At 41.7% G+C, this 17,509-nt stretch overlaps 1 protein-coding gene across 1 annotated transcript in view; it reads left to right on the top strand.

The window, feature by feature from the left end:
• slco5a1 (solute carrier organic anion transporter family member 5A1) overlaps positions 1 to 17,509 on the top strand; it is a 183,976-nt gene that overhangs the window by 147,254 nt on the left and 19,213 nt on the right. Inside the window, exons 5-6 of the mRNA XM_067975894.1 lie at positions 10,105 to 10,269; positions 16,179 to 16,377. Of these exons, the coding sequence (XP_067831995.1) occupies positions 10,105 to 10,269; positions 16,179 to 16,377 (364 nt within the window). The remainder of the gene's footprint in view (positions 1 to 10,104; positions 10,270 to 16,178; positions 16,378 to 17,509) is intronic.

Below are 17,509 nucleotides of genomic sequence, written 5' to 3'. Positions count from 1 at the left end.
TGTACCATCCACAGGATGCACTGCAGCAACTCGCCAAGGCTTCTTCAACAGCACCTCCCACACCCGCGACCTCTACCACCTAGAAGGACAAGAGCAGCAGGTACATGGGAACACCTGCACGTTCCCCTCCAGGTCACACACCATCCGGACTTGGAAATATGTCTCCGTTCCTTCATCGTCGCTGGGTCAAAATCCTGGAACTCCCTTCCTAACAGCACTGTGGGAGAACCTTCACCACACGGACTGCAGCATTTCAAGAAGGCGGCTCACCACCACCTTCTCAAAAGCAATTAGGGATGGGCAATAAATGTCGGCCTCGCCAGCGACGCCCACATCCCATGAACGAATAAAAAAAAAGTAAACCTACGTTGGACCCCCCTCTAAGGCAAGTATATCCTTCCTTAGATAAAAAGTCTAAAACTGTACACAGTACTCCAGGTACGTTCTCACCAGAGCCCTATATAATTCCAGAATGTAAAAGTTCAGCATTTTCCAAGACACATGCCCCCAGATACCCCCCCTAGAATTACACCACCAAGTTTGTGCTTTTAACATTCGGATTCCCCCCTTCAGACTTTCATGTACTTTCATGTACCTTTTCTCTTCCAATACAAGTAAAGAAACATTGAGTTACAAGTTACAAAGGCCATGTAATTACTTATTTTTACATATCACGGGTATAATCAGGGCCATTCTTCAATTGCCATTGTTTTGGAATTTTGTCAGCTTTTTGAACAGATTTTGCTAGTTTTCTAGATGGCCATGTATGTATTAATCCCTAATTGTCCCTGACCCACATATTCTTTGTATTTGCTTGTCAATTGATCTAAAAATTAAGAGTCCAGTTTCTCTGTGTTTTTGCTTATAGGGCTGCAACATTTCGTGCCACACCCCAAAGAGAAATAACTTTCCTTATACCTTTATGGTGGCTAATTCACATCTATATTCAAAATATGCTTTTGACAGCCACCCCAATGGCTTAGTTGAATAGTGCACTCCATGGTATGGTATTAAGCCATTCAGACCAGGAATGTCCCAGGTCCAATCCCCAGTCTGTGCTGAATTCGCTGCGAGTGCGGCAGTAAAACTTGAGTTCGTAATCTGAGCTAGGGAGGGAAATATCCTGGGCTTATGCTCCTTGTTGCTATGCAGAGATCCCGATTGGAAGTTTGTATTGTCAACATTGGGTGATACCCCCACATCTAAGTAGGCCACCATCCAGATTCAAGTCTGAAGAATAGTCAGATATTACCAGAAGGTTGCTACACGAGTTACTGTCTTCAGGAGAGGAGACAGAAGGAGTAAAAACTGAGGTAGGTGCAGGTGCTGCTTACCAGATATTGATGAATAAATAATTACTGCAAATATGTTTTAAAATCTGCGAGAGAGCTTTGGTTGCAGTTGGGTCTAGAAATTGGACGCACCCGAATTAAGGGAGTAATCTGGGTGCACCGGACATTACACATACCTGAAGAGGCCGGCGGCAGAAACACGGGAAATTGGTCTGCCGGCTTCATTTGTATATTAGCTGCGGGCGCCAGTCACAGCCCCAGAGGCAGCTCACCAACTCATGCTGCACTCAGATGTGATCCAATTTTGGCAAAGGGGCCTGAAACAGACGTTAGGCCCTTGATTTACATAACGCCTGTTTCAGGCCGGCGTCCTGGACGCCTGTTTTATGAACATCAAGCAGTGTACCCCCTGTCAAAAGCTATAGCAGAACTGTGTGTGGGCTGCTCAATTTCTACAGAAATTGGCTACATCAATCTATATATATATATATATAAAATTAAATATGGTATGTCCCATCATTTGTCCATTCAAAGGTCCTAATTCAACAGTGTCCATGAATTTTCCATGCTAATTGCGTTCACATCTGATGACATCTACCCTATCACATTTTTAATAGGATTTTCCCATTACTAGGACCATTGCTTTTCTAGTTATCTGTAAATGACCTGGACTTGGGTATAGGGAGTATAATTTCGAAGTTTGCGGATGATACAAAACTAGGCAATGTAGCAAATAGTGAGCAGGATAGTAGCAGACTTCAGGAGGACATAGACAGATTGGTGAAATGGGCAGACACATGGCAGATGCAATTTAATGCGGATAAGTGTAAAGTGATGCACTTTGGGATGAACAACATGGAGAGGCAATATAATCTAAATGGTCATTATTTAGAGGGGGGTGCAAGAACAGAGGGACCTGGGGGTGCATATTCACAAATTATTGAAGGTGGCAGGGCAAGTTGAAAAGGCGGTTAAGAAAGCGTATGGGATACTTGGCTTTGTAAATAAAGACTTGCATTTATATGGCACCTTTCATGACCTCAGGACGTTCCAAAGTGCTTTACAACCAATGAAGTACTTTTGAAGTGCAGTCACTGTTGTAACGTAGGAAAAGTGGCAGCCAATTTGCGCACAGCAAGGTACCACAAACAGAAATGTGATAATGATCAGATAATTTGTTTTTTAGTGATATTGGTTGAGGGAAAATATTGGTCAGGACAACGGGGAGAATCCCCTGCTCTTTAAATAGTGCCACAGGATCTTTTTCATCCACCGGAGAGGGCAGACGGGGCCTCGGTTTAACGTCTCATCTGAAAGATGGCACCTCCAACAGTGCAGCACTCCCTCAGTACTGCACCGGAGTGTCAGCTTGGATTATGTGCTGGAGTCTTTGGCATGAGGTTTGTACCCACAAACTTCTGCCTCAGAGACGAGAGTGCTACCCACTGAGCCTCAGCTGGAAATAGGGGCATTGAATACAAAAACAAGGACGTTATGCTAAACCTTTACATATCCAGCCTCAGCTGGAGTATTATGTACAATTCACCACACTTTAGGAAGGATGTCAAAGCCTTGGAGAGGGTACAGAAGAGGTTTACCAGGATGATACCAGGGATGACTTCAGTTGTGTGAAGAGATTGGAGAAGCTGGGATTATTCTTCTTTGAGCAGAGAAGGTTAAAGGGAGACCTAATCAAGGTATGCACAATTATGAGGGGTTTTGATGGAGCAAGTAGGGAAAACTATTTCCTCTGGCATGTGGGTCGATAACTAGAGGTCACAGATTTAAGATAATTGGCAAAAGAACTAGAGGGGAAAGGAGGAGTATTTTTTTTCACACAGAGGGTTGTTAAGATCTGGAATGCACTACCTAAAAGAATGGTGGAAGCAGATTCCATAGGAACTTTCAAAGGGCAATTGGACATGTATTTGAAGAGGATTAATTTGCAGGGTTATGGGGGAAAAAGCTGGGGAATGGGACTAAGTTGGACAGCTCTTTCAAAGAGCCGGCACAGGCATGATGGCCAAATGACCTCCTTCTGTGCTGTAAGATTCTATGGTGGTTAAATTGGATAACCCCTGAAACCAGGCATGGGGGTCGTGGTGAACCTGCGCCCAGTCGATGACTTGCAGGCAGCATGCAACATTCATGCTGCCTGGTGATTTACCCGATATCTGTGAGCAGCCAGGCCTAGCTGCGCTGTTGAGTGGCTGCTCACCAGCGGTGGGGCCCCCGATATCACGTGAGTGACTTGCACCACGTAATGGCAGCCTGCATCTCTTTGCAAAATATAAGATACGGGTCTGCACGGAGTCTGAACGGAGATCAGACATCGCACAAGTAAAACACAGATGCAGGTCCGGTCCCTATGTTTACAAACTGATAAGTTATGTTAAAACATTGAATAAAAGTTGCGCACTACTAAATCCCACATCCTCCAATCTGCATGCCAGACCTCACTAACCTGCCGATTTGAGTCTGTACCAGGCCTGCGAAAGAGCATGCACTAAGGTTCTCTGCTGATGCACTAGAGGCCTTGGTGCAAGAGGTGGACAGAAGGAGGGGCATCCTATATCCACAGGCGGGCAAGAGGCCCTCAAGACATTTGCTTAAGAGGCAGTGAGAGGCAATAGGGGACGAAGTCAATTCCGGGTGCATAGCACCATAAACATGGATGCAGTGCAGGAAGAAGTTCAGTGCTTTGACACGAGTGGTCAAGGTGAGTGAGGTCAACTGTCAAGCGGCGTTTCCTACCAACTGCTCCACTAGCCGCATCCACTGCTGGGCTACATCCCTCGTCACCCACATACCAACAAACTCTTTCAATCAGTACTCAACTCTTCTAATCAAATGCTTCCTCTCACCCTCACATATTACCACTGTTGCAAGCCGCACACCCATAACTCACAGTCACACATAGAGGCAGCTATTCATCCGTGACAGGCATATCACCCAAATCCCCTGCAGGACACTCACCGACACACGTCCCGCTTTCTTGCAGGAGAAGGTGGTGCATAACAGAAGGCAGCAAATGGCAGTGGCTCCATGGAACATGAACCTGCTGTCCTCTCTCAGGATGACAGCATTCCTGTTCCACCCCTGCCACTCCGCCAGTGCCCTTGCTGTAGCCTGTCAGATAGCCAGTCCATTCCCTGTACAGTATTAAAATTTTATTATAGGAAGATAGGAACAAGAGTTTGCCATTTAGCCTCTAGAGCCTGTTCCTCCATTCAATGAGATCATGGTTGATCTGTGAGCTAATCAGTTTGGAATGCTCTTCTGAAGACTGCAGTTGATGCTAGCTCAAATGTTAATTTTAAATCTGAGATTGATAGATTTTTGTTAACCAAAGGTATTAAGGGATATGGGGCTATTTTGATTTTTAAACTGCTCAGATAAGTCAATATTTAATAACTTTGTAAGTTTTAATCACTTTTTTTATCAAAAGATGTTGTCTCGTAATCCATAGTTACAAATCATCTTCCGCCATTTCCACCACCTCCAATGCAATCCCAACACCAAACACATCTTCCCCTCCCCTCCCCTCTCAGCTTTCCGAAGGGACTGTTCCCTCTGTGACATCCTAGTTCACTCTTCCATCACCCCTACCGTCTGCTGTCCTTCCCCTGGCGCATTCCCATGCAAGCGCAGGAGATGCGTTGCGTGACCATTCACCTCCTGTCCAGGGCCCCAGACACTCCTTCTGTATGAGACAACAGTTTACATGTACTTCCTCCAACCTAGTATACTGTATTTGCTACTCGCAATGCAGTCTCCTCTACACTGAGGAAACCAAACGTTGATTTGGTGATCGCTTTGCTGAACAGCTCTGTCTTTGGCCTTCTAATGTAAGCTCGAGGGACAGCACCTTGGCCTTCTACTAGGCACTTTGTAGCCCTCTGGTCTTAACAATGACTTTAACCACTGCAGACTTTAACTACAGTCCCATTTTCCCTCTGGAAATAGGGGCTGGCAAAGTGGGATTGGTGTGGTGGCATTTCTAGGGATGGGAAGGTGCGGGGGGCAAGGAACAGATTGGTACTTGGGGTGGGGACCCTTTCTTCGGAACACTACTGCAGGGTGGTCTGCACCCTTGGTGTTGACCTGCTTTTTTTCTTCCACCAGACTCCCAGGACACTGGCGCCTGCTCTGCCTTTCTGTTTTTTCATGCTTCCCTTTCTACCTATTCCCCTTCTGCCAATCATATATCCTCTGTTTTGTATATGTCATTTATTTCTTTTGATTTCTCTCATTATGCTTTCTTTTCTCTCCTGCTAGTATCACTTCTGCCATTTAACCATTTCCTGTTCTCTGCCCAAGCACTTCATAAGTCATTCTATTTCTTTTTGTGTGTGTTTTTTTTCTCTTCTCCCCTTCTCTTATTCTGTTCCTTTTTAAATGCAGTTCATCTGTGATATCTTCCAGTCCTGAGGAAGGGTCTTAGACCTGAAATGTCGACTGACTGGCTTGTGCTTCTCCACAGATGCTGCCTGACCTGCTGAGTATTTCCAACCTTTACCTTTAGGATTGTGATTATCAAATTCAGAAGATGTTAATGTCCTGGTCAAATCTAACCACTGTGGCAATTTTAAACAGTGAATATGACTTTGTTTGAAGAGAACTGCTTAAGTCGGACATAAATCATATTTGCTTATGGTGAACTCAAGAGATAATGAAATTCAATAGTTAAGACTCTTTCAATGTTTTCTTTCACTGAATGGCATAAATCTTAATATGAACTCTAATTACCATGGTTTAACTCACAATTAATGATCGGTTTTCCAGCACAAATATACTTTATCTCTGTCTAAGTACTTATTGATTTGCTTAATTACTCTTAAAAGTATCATCCTAGTTCAGCTCGACAAAACAGTAATATAAAGTACAAAATCATTTTAAGTCTATATTCACAGCTTGAAGAAGCAGGAAACATTTTTTTTAGGTTAGACTTCAGCGATTGCCAAGAATGCAACAATTTCAGCATATCTCACTGTACTGAACTTCAGCCTGCTGTTTCCTTTGTTTTTGAAACAATCAGCCAGCTCCTGAAACAATGACATTTTATCAGAATAAACAAGTGGAAACCCTGTTAATAATCTATTTCTATATTAAAAATAGTCATTGGCCACAACATTCTAATGGCATTGTGCCTGTAGGTGGAGCTGAGAGTTACAATATGTGCAATGTAGCACATATTGTAACTCTCTGTCACTCAATTAACATTATGTGACAGCCCCACTGTACTTACCCTAAATACCCCCATCCTTCAACATTGAAGCAGATTTAGGCTTACTGAATTGACTTAAAAATTCCCTGCTTGCGAGCGGGTGCGGGCTAATCCTGTATTAGGTAGTTAGCTAAACTCCCAGATAGTGTAAATAAACGTCCAGATAGAGTAGTAGAGTTAAAATCTTAGAATCATTTAAGAAACTACTATATGCTACAGTGGGGTGATGTTAGGATCTCGCTAGAAAGATGAATCAAGATGAGCCGAATAGTTTTCCTCATCCGTAGTTAGTTTCTGATCCTTGTGAGCAATGTTCAGCTCTTGGCTCCTTTCTTATAAGGATAGCACAATTCCAATCAATAGCGTAGTGGTTGTCTCCCCATCAAAAATGAATATTGCAGGTCTTTTCAGAAAGAGAACTGTAGCATGGTGGTTACTGGACTAGCAACCTAAAAGTTGTGAGTTCAAATTCCACCATGGCAAGTTGTGAAATTGAATTCAATAAATCTGGTAATTTGTGGGCTAGCACCAGGAAAATAATTTTGAAAGCTTTTGGATTGTTATTAAAAACCCAACTGATTCACTAATGTCCTTCAAGGAAAGGATCCTGCCACCCCTAGCCAGTCTGACCCACATGTGCCTCCAATCTCACATTGTATGGTTGATTCTTAATGCCTGCTGAAGCGACTAAACAAGACACTCAATTGTAAACAATTGCTACAAAGTTCAAAAATAAGGAAAAATAACCCAGGCATCATATCAGGACAAAGAGCAAGTTGTGTCAGAGTTTCAAGGAAAGTCCAAATGAAATGATAGGTTTCTGCAGTTTCCAGAACAGTGAGATCCAGGATTTCTGAAGTGACAGTGCTTTTGTGGTTTAGCAAAGAACCTCTGTCCTCAAGCAAAAATGAGCCAAGATGTATCAAGAAGGGGAAGCAATTGGTTTTTGACATATTGGGCAGTATTCTGCAGTGGTATAAACGTTTGCTTTGACATCAGTAACTGTGATTGTATGCACAAATTCTAAAACTGTGTTTTCACTTATGTATTTGTTTCCCATGGTGCCACAGAATAGTTAATATGTAAAACAGAATGGTAAAGCAAGCTGTTTTTGTATCTTTATTTTTAACAGTGAGATTGCACGGTGCTTATATCATACAGGATAAGCATCGTGTAATATTTAGGCCACATCCACAAACCCTTACCAAGATGAGGTTGTTTAAATTACACCTCTCAAGAAATCACTCCAACAGCCATCTTTTCTGTTCCTCATAAATTTAAAATGAACACTAGCCCTTTTGTGTGAGTGTTGTGAGCTGCTTGTTACTATGAAAATCAGATAAAAAAGTAATTTGTAAATATTGCTTTGGGTAAACCTATCAAAGCATTGATTGGTAGGCTGCATTTTGCATTCCAACTAATTAATAGGTCGAATTTCTTCCCTCCAAAGAGATAGATTAATGTGTAGAAGATTAGTTTTAAACATGTTGTATTGAAGAACGTCTGCAAGGCAGATGCTAGTGACCTTCACAGTCACACCAAGTATTACCATTTAGATTTGGCTGTAAGGAAGGACATGCATTTGGTGGAACTCTGACTTGTACTCTGCTTGTATGATCTTAAGCTGACAGGTTTGCCTTCTTCCTACGTTAGGAAAATGTCCTATGGTATCTGTAGGATAACATAATAGGAAACACAGTGAGCTCACTTTTAGATGTGGTATTTATATTCTTCACATTGTGTTATCTTTTATGTATCAGATCTCTTACTCCCTTTCCCTCTGGACCTTGATCTAGTGTTAATTGGGCAAATGAACGGCACATGCTGCTTTTTAGACTTGGACTTGCCCATAGACTTTTCATGGGCTTTTGCACTGCAAGTTCCTCTTATCGGGACCTCAGTCCAGCTCGGTGCCCTCTCCCGGGCATCTGGGACCTGTGTGAACGGTGCAAGTAACTGTCTATCCCATTAATCCATCAGATTGAAGCGCAGACACTGAACCAGTAAGTTTGAATAGTAAATTCAATGTCAAATTAGTGACAGAAAGCAAAATAAAGAGAGGGTAAGAAATATTGAATTAAAAGACAGAGATAAAAGAGATAGAAAGATAAAGTAAAAAAATAAAAATGTATTTTTTTAAATGTCCAACAACAATTAAAATGTGAGGGAATGAGACACCACACTTATAAAAGTAAATTTTCAGTGCCACAAAGGTTGTTTGGCAGTCATTAAGACATACCACACCATTAAAATTTTGGTTAGACTAAAAAACTGGATGTACCTCTTTCTGGCAAGATTACTTCATTTCCAGCAGGGCAGTGCAGGAACTTCATGTCATTGCATTCATTTCAACGGGGAGCCAGCCGGCGATATCTCCTTCCCACGATGCTTCCGGACGAGCAGGGCATCTGTTAGAGGAACTTCTGGATTTCCACGTTTAACTGCGCACGTGCGGTCGTTGGAAGTCTCTCTACCGTTTGCACTGAAATAATGGTGAGCGCTGTTAGGATCACCGTTATATTTAGAGCAAAATCCAAGGCAGTATCTTTATTCAAGGAGTTGGATGCTATATGTAAAGGTGAGTTATTTGTCTTTTCATTTCATTGTGAAAGAGTTCCAGGTCCAAAGAAAACCATGTCAACCATGCCAGGAATTTGATTTGTATTATCAATAATGTTTCAATGAAGTACATTCCACTGCTGGTTAACTAGTTGCCTAAAACATTGAACCCTATCTGTTTGATATAAAGGTTGATCTGGTCATAAAATAGCATTTTAATTTACATCATGGGTTGCAATGTTCAGCCCATCACAAATGTTTTTTGCAGAACTATTTCCATTACTTAAATGGATATAAAAGCATATACTGAATGTTTGATCAGCAACTGCTTTCCATTTATCTATTCTCTGCTAAAATCCATGCCAAACAACAATTGTTGCCATAGCAACCACACTGCAATCAATGAACAGTAGATCTAATTTAATCAATTAGAACAGTTGATACACAACTATGACAATAATACAGAACTTATGACTTTTTATATACTGGTGCGCAAAGACGTCTCAAGATGTTATGTCACCTTGAACCTTGGTAAGTCTGCTTCATTTCTGGTTCTATTTTTTGACTTGTTCTAAGGTCTAAACTTGACCAGTTATGTTTGTTGATATCCATATTAATGGAAAACGCACCCATTATTTAGACAATGTGCAGGCCCAATATAACATGCTTGTGATTGCCTACTCATGTTATCTGACTGAGCCCACCTGTTGGTTAAGTATATTTAATGTGTTCCCTGTGTGTATTCTCTGTTGTTAGTTGGTTTAGTTGGTTTGAATGAGATATCCTTTAGAAATTAATTCCATAGAACTGTATGGTAAAGTACAAATGTTCCACCTGTTTCGAGAACAGTACACACATTGCCTTGCTCACATTTTCCACCTGTTTTAAGAACAAATACACACATTGCCATTTACAATGTGCGTATGGGCCTCTTTACATTAGCTGTAGAGTTTCTCCATATCTGTAGGTGCTCCTCTCCATTGTGTTTCATTCATGGTGAAAGTGTTTCTCTTGTCATTTTTATAGACCTTCCCAAAGCAGCTGTCAGGATCTTGAGCAACATGACATTCCTGTTTGTGAGCTTGTCATACACAGCAGAAAGTGCCATCGTCACCGCTTTTATTACCTTCATTCCCAAATTCATTGAATCTCAGTTTGGCATCCCAGCATCTAATGCAAGCATTTACACTGGTAAGATGAGTACATTAACCTTTTGGGTCGTGAAGTTATTTTTAGCAACAGAAATATCCTTTGTGAGGATTTTACCCTTCCACAGGTCAGGTTAAAATGGCTGAATTATGAATCCGTACCCCACATGTGACCAAATGGGGCAGATTTTCCTGGGTGTATTTGATCGGGTGGGGAGGTTTGCACACCCATAATCCTATCCAATTTTCCATACATTAATTTTAATGGACAGGAAGTCAGGCGGCTCCCTTACGGATGTGTGATCCTCCCTGACAGACTTTCCACTTTTCACTGTATCCAGGCAAAAGAAAATGAAAATCTGCCCCAATATCTTGGAAATCATTTTAGAAATTTTATGTAGGTATCTTTATTATTAGAACATTAAAACATATTTATATAGGGGAAAATGTTAACCTCTAAAAGTGCATTGATTAGATTAATCCATAATAACAGATTTTTTTGTTATTCGTTCATGGGATGTGGGCATTGCTGGCAAGGCCAGCATTTATTGCCCATCCCTAATTGCCCTTGAGAAGGTGGTGGTGAGCCACCTTCTTGAACCGCTGCAGTCCGTGTGGTGAAGGTTCTCCCACAGTGCTGTTAGGTAGGGAGTTCCGGGATTTTGATCCAGTGACAATGAAGGAACGGTGATATATTTCCAAGTCGGGATGGTGTGTGACTTGGAGGGGAACATGCAGGAGGTGTTGATATGATACATCTTCTAACTCACTGGGTTATTTACATCAAAAGGTCGATTTGAATGAAAGATTTTCACAGATAGGGTAATATAGGGTTGCTTTGGAAGTGATGAGATTTTCCCCTGTCTAATTTTCCTTCTATCCTGAAGGAGTGTGATTCCGTGGGAGCTAGCTGATTGGCAGTTCTTCATGGATAAGCCTACCTAGACAGTGACTATCAGCTGGCTATTTGACCAAAGCAAACATCACATCTGAGCCTGTCTTCGCTTGACATCCACATATATGCACTTTCCAGTAGGAGTCATCAGATAGCAATCAGGAGCAAGAACTTTGGCTTTTTTTTTCCCGCCTCAGTCTAGGGCCGCTGAGGCCAAATATAGCAGACTCATGATCAGCCCATTCAGTTTCATACTGGGCAGTGTATTTACCTCTGACCCATCAGCGGAGCTAGAGAAATTATTTTATCAGAAATGTTCGTAAATGTGCCAACAGATATTAAACGCAATGTATATAGAAACTCAGTGGAGAAATTGCCAAAGACGATGGGGATAATTGCTAGTTTTTCCAGGATTCTGCATTTTTCATAAGATCCCATTGATTACCCTTGTCTGATGGCTCTACCAAATGCTGTAAGAAGATTGAATAAGGCAGTTACAAATGATGCCTTATCAAATGAACTTTCACAGTTATAGATTTTTTTCAGTAAAAGTTTAAACTGAAATATTGTGACGATATCCAATGCGATTTTTTTGAAGAAACTGAGTTCTGCTGAATGCTTACAGCTCAAATTCATTTTAGTTGAAGTTCACATAGGTGAAATGATTATAGGTGACTTCATAAACCACACTCATCATTCACTGTTTTGATATAACTAGTACAATAGTGATCAAGGTCTTTCCTATACGCTAGTCAGGTGCTGCAACACAATAATGTACATAATGTAAATATGATTTGCTCGTCATTTTCTGCAGGCTTTTGGTATGCTGGGTTTTATAAATGGTCAATTGGTGAGGATAACTCTGGTTTTGTCAAGAACACCAATCTCATCCCTGTCATTTTCAGGGATTTTTCTAGTTTAATATAAACATGTGGTTAGATTTGCCACAGATTCCACCCCCTTCCCTGGCCACTGTCTCAGGCTGAACCAGACTGTTTGTAACCTCGACATCCTATTTGACCTTGAGTTGAACTTCCAACCCCATATTCTGTCCATCACCAGGACCACCTATTTTCACCTCCATAATACCGCCCATCTCTGCCCCTGCCTCAGCTCATTTGCTCCTGAAACCTTCATCCATGCTTTTGCTACCTCCAGACGCAATGACTTCAATGCTCTCCTCACTGGCCTTCCACCTTCCACCCTCCATAAATTTCAGCTCATCCAAAACTTTGCTGCTTGTACCGTAACCCGCACCAAGTCCTGCTCACCCATCACCCCTGTGCTCGCTGATCTACATTGGCTCCCAGTCCACCAATGCCTCGATTTTAAAATTCTTATCCTCATGTTCAAATTCCTCCATGACTTTGCCTTTCCCTAAATCTGTAGCCTTCTCCAGCCCTACCACCCTCCAAGAACTCTGTGTTCTTCCAACTCTGGCTTCTTCTGCATCCTCCCACTCCCGTTGCCTCACCATTGGCAGTTGTGCCGTCAGCTGACTAGGCCCTAAGCTCTGGAATCCTTCCATAAACCACTCCGTCTCTCCACCCCTCTCTCCTCCTTCAAGCTTTTAGGCACCCCTCCTAATATCTCCTTCCTTGGCTTGATTACGCTCCTGTGAAGTGCCTTGGGATGTTTTAATGCGTTAAAAGCGCTATATAAATGCAAGTTGTTGTTGTTAGCATGTCAGAGTGGAAATGGACTCATAGCCCAAATTACAGTTGTTTTCCATCCTAAGGTGCAAGAAAAAATTGTTATTTTAAAATCTATACAGAGCACCCAGGCCATTTGGACACTTGATCTAGTAAGAATGTTTTAAAAAAATAATAATTTTGTTGGCCATGCACTGCATATATTCTCGAGCAGAATATATTTGGCAGGTGCACTACCAAAGTTTCAGTTCCTGCTGCTCCATTCTTAGTTGCAGGTCATGAATCATGCCAAATAGAATGAATTCCTGTCACCTGATATGAAACTACATAGCAGAGCTTACATCATAACAGTTGCCAGGGGTTGTTGCCAAGGGTAACAGAAGAAATAAACTGGATCAGGAAAATTCAATTGGGAAAACTCACCAACAGAAAAATAAATGGGGAACCACTTTTTAAGGCTGGCTGAATATGTTGATAGCTGAAACATGCTGTGACTCACCTCTCACTCTCTCATTCATATGTAAATATTTATATATAAAATAATCTTTTATTTGCTTTTGCATTACAAATCTTTGCTTGAGACAGCACTTGTATGTGCCAGGTTGTAAAGCCCTAACTCAGCAGGACCACATACTTCAAAGCAAGTGGAGCTTTGGCTAGAAGCTGGCTGCCAGTGCTGACTATCTCTCAGCTAGAGACTGAAAGATGAACCAAAATGATGGATAACATAGGAATTTGCTGATCACATCCAGAACGTTATAATGCAAGTGGCACAGGAAGAAATTGTCTAATAGATGCCAAGCTCTCACAAGTGGCAGTGCAATGTTGAATTTCCTCGAATCAAGTTTTCTGTCTTTCCCTGTGAAAGGATATGCACTTGCCTGCCTCCAAAATCACTGTGATATGTGAGGTTAATAAAATGAGGTGGGCAAGCTTTGTCTGCCAAATGAGTCCTGTAGGTTACTCGTACAGTAAACTGGAGAATGGATCAGACCCAAAATTGTCTGCAATCCACTTTCAATATTCAATGGAACACACTTGATTCCCAGGTATCAGGGTAAATCCAGGCCCACCTCAGGGGATGCATTACATCCAGCTCCAATTTAAATGAATGCTGATAACATTCAGTCCACCTGGGACAGCATCAATAATCCAAACTAAACATTAGCATATACTGAAAACAGGTTTTAGTACTGAATCTCAGTGTACCTGAGGTAATTGTGATCTGAAACAATAATTCAACATAACTTCTTTGTTTTTCCTGCCTAATGAGCATATGTTTCAGACAGTAAAATTATACATATATAAAAATAAATTAGTGCCGTGTTAATTTTCTGTGTAATTTTTCTCCAGGCTTTTGGTATGCTGCAGGCTTTTGGTATGCTGGGTTTTATAAATGGTCAATTGGTGAGGATAACTCCTATAGTCCCTCCAATTCCCTATATTCAGTCTTTCTTGTGAGAGTGGGACAGTCCAACTCACAGACCTCTTCATGAACTCTGTTGTCACTTCTCTTTGATCCATCCTATCTGTAAACCCATTTGACTGGTGTCGGAAGGAACCCTTTGGGTAGTGTTCCCTTTGCTGGATGAGCCAGCTGTAACGATCTAAAACAAGAAGCCAGAGTTTGAATGTCATGGGATATGAACCAGGGTCTCTTAGTAAGCTGTCCAGTGGTGCACTACTGTCAATAGTAGTTAGCTCTCATCAAAGGCTTATTTTATGCTCCATCTTCTTCTTACAATTTATTTACCATACAGATCCCCAGAGAGGGGAACAGCAAGCAACGGGAACCTTCATTTTACACCAAAGGCAAAAATGGGGTTGTGTTAGCATGTGGTACAGACACGCTTGTCTGGTAGTGCGGAGCAGGCCGTGCCAAATTTTGCGACAAGAATTCCCCCCCCCTCCAATTTGAATACTTGCACATAAAAAGCTTGCCATGGAGATTAGCCAGTAGCACACTTGGCTTGGGAGTGTAAATTCGGGCAAGACAGGAGCTCTTAAAGGGCCTCAGTGTCTGGAAGTTGTGGTGGCGACAGAGAATTGGACTAGTTGTTCACAATAGCACAGTGGCGACATGTGGGCAACATTTGCACCCTTTGATGCTGACGCTCCTGCGGCAAGAGGCGCGCTAAAGGAGGATGTTCCTATTTGGAGCTGGAAGCCATTCTTCAATAAATTACAAGTGCCAGCGGCATGGAGTGATGTCACCAAATGACCTAATGCAATCACCCAGGTCCCTCATACCGTGCTACAAATGAGAAAGAAGTTTGAAGTTAGTCCCTATATATCTATCTATATCTATGATATAGATGCAATGTACTAAAAATCTTACATCCACGTGCACTTCTTCTTGTCACAATTTTGTAATACTTTTTATGCAACCTTTTCCCATTATAAATCCTTGTGTCCACATTTCACACGAGTTTTGCCTATGTAAATTTGAGCACAAAATCTAGGCCAACACTTCAGTGCAGTACTGAGGGAGTGCTGCAACTGTTGGAAGTGCCGTCTTTCGGATGAGACGTTAAGCCTCTCAGGTGGACTTAAAAGATCCCATGACTATTTCAAAGAAGAGGAGGGGAGTTCTCCCAATGTCCTGGCCAATATTTATCCCTCAACCAATCAGACAGGAGGTCCCCAGGAAGGTGTCAGTATTTGTCGGGAGTCCCCTACGAAGAAAAGTTTAAAATCACTACAGGAATCCAAACACCTCCATAAGTAAAATCTCAGTATGAAAAGTCAACATGGAGTTTTTCTATTCTATTTAGTCACATTAAAGATACATTGATGTTGATAGCTTGTCTGTGTTCATTGCATGTAAACCTATTTATGCATTAAATGCTTGTGTACTTTGGTTACAAAGTGATACACTATGACGTGTTAGGATGTGGGCCAGTGTACATCCATGATTCAGCCAGACAAGACCCTCTCAGGGAAGCAGTGAGCAGAGGTGAGCTGCTTTCCCACAGGGAGGTTGGAGGAAAATTTATAGAATGAATCAACCTTCACTGGTCTTGAACACATCCTCAGATCTACTCAGATGTAGCGGAATTAGAGGTCAGGAAGCAGATAGCATGCCTCCCAAATCAATTTGAAAATGGTAGCGAGAGGAGGCAGGGTTAAAGGGAGGGAGTAATTAAAAATGAGGAAAAAATCAATAAAATACTGAATAATCTCATCCATCCTGTGAACTTTACATTCCAACATTTAAGCAATGTAGGCATGTAATGTGCACATAAAAATACATATGTTATGTATAAACTGTCTGGGCTGAAATGCAGCAAACTAAGGTGCTAGCAAACACAAATCACTCGTGTTTAGAGTTTTAGAGTTACTGTTTGAAATGCGGTTTTCTGTTCAGTGAATCATTTGTAAGTTAGTGCTCTGATTTAATTCCAGGTGTGATCATTGTTCCCAGTGCTGGTGTTGGCATTGTCCTAGGGGGCTACATTATTAAAAAGCTCAAGCTTGGGGCACGAGAATCAGCTAAGCTTGCTATGATCTGCAGTGGGGTTTCTTTGTTGTGCTTCTCTACACTCTTCATTGTTGGCTGTGAAAGCATTAACCTTGGGGGCATTAATATACCATACACCACAGGGTAAGAATGATCTTACTTTATGCCTTGGCCTTCTTTTTTGTGATTGTAATGTTGTATTGCTTGTAAAACCCTGTGGGTCTTCAGCAGTAGCGCAAAATGGGCGATAGCAAATTGGCCGCCTGTTTTACACCACACCCGATTTTCTTTTCCATTGACTTCAAATGAAAATAAAATCGGGCACGGTGCGCAACGAGCTGCTGATTCACTATCGCCCGTTTCACACTATTGCCAAAGACCAAATTCACCCCCTGTGTGTCCAAAACAGGCCACATAATGCTGCTTATATGGCATGAAATATGTAAAGTGTTTTGGTTATAATTATAGATGCAAATTAAACTGCAGTTTTGGGGATATTTTTATTAAAATGCTACAGTGTGACATAGAGAATTGGCAGTGCTGTACGGTGTTTTATTATCCTGTGGTTGTTTCACATTCATTGCAGCAAGGATAAAAATGATCATCACACAGATTATTCTACAAAGTGACATCAGTGATGACAGACTTCAGACTCTGGCAAATGTTGAGTCCCTTATTAAAACAATGAGGCCCTGTGTTCTGAATGACGCTCTTCCTATTAAATAAAAATGTCTGAGTCCATTTAATGGCTTGATCTATTTATAAATATGAGCAGAAATAAACAAAACCTTGCTCCCAATTATGGAGCAAATGAACAGCTGGCCTCATTATATTTTCCAGTTTTGGTGTCATTTATGCCAGAATGGATATTGGAGGGTTTCAGAGTGGCTCAAATGTAAGTGGACCATTTACACCCAACTTTGCATGGTCACCTCATTAGCATAGCTTCAGCTGCAGATTCAATGAATGTAGAGATCACACTAAGGGGCCATTTTAACATTTGGCAAAAAGCAGGCGACTGTGGAGATCTGAGCCATTGGGCTTTATTTGCATGGATCTGACAAGTTCTGCCCATTTTTTACCCCAAAGTTGCAATTTAGGTTCTAAGTTCGTTTTAGGACCCCACTTTGCATATTAAAAGTGGCCTCCTGCCTAAAACAGGCGGGCACTCCAGCCGCCCATCTACAGGCCCCATAGTGGTGGTTAGAGACCAGCATAAATGGGTCAGTAAATGACCTGACATCATTTTTCAGGCAACTGCCCTCCCGTTTACGCT

The sequence above is a fragment of the Heptranchias perlo genome, chromosome 3 (assembly GCF_035084215.1).
Source record: "Heptranchias perlo isolate sHepPer1 chromosome 3, sHepPer1.hap1, whole genome shotgun sequence".
In the NCBI taxonomy this organism is placed as follows: domain Eukaryota; kingdom Metazoa; phylum Chordata; class Chondrichthyes; order Hexanchiformes; family Hexanchidae; genus Heptranchias; species Heptranchias perlo.
Note: the sequence above shows the minus strand (reverse complement) of the source record. Positions and strands in the feature narration are given on the sequence as shown.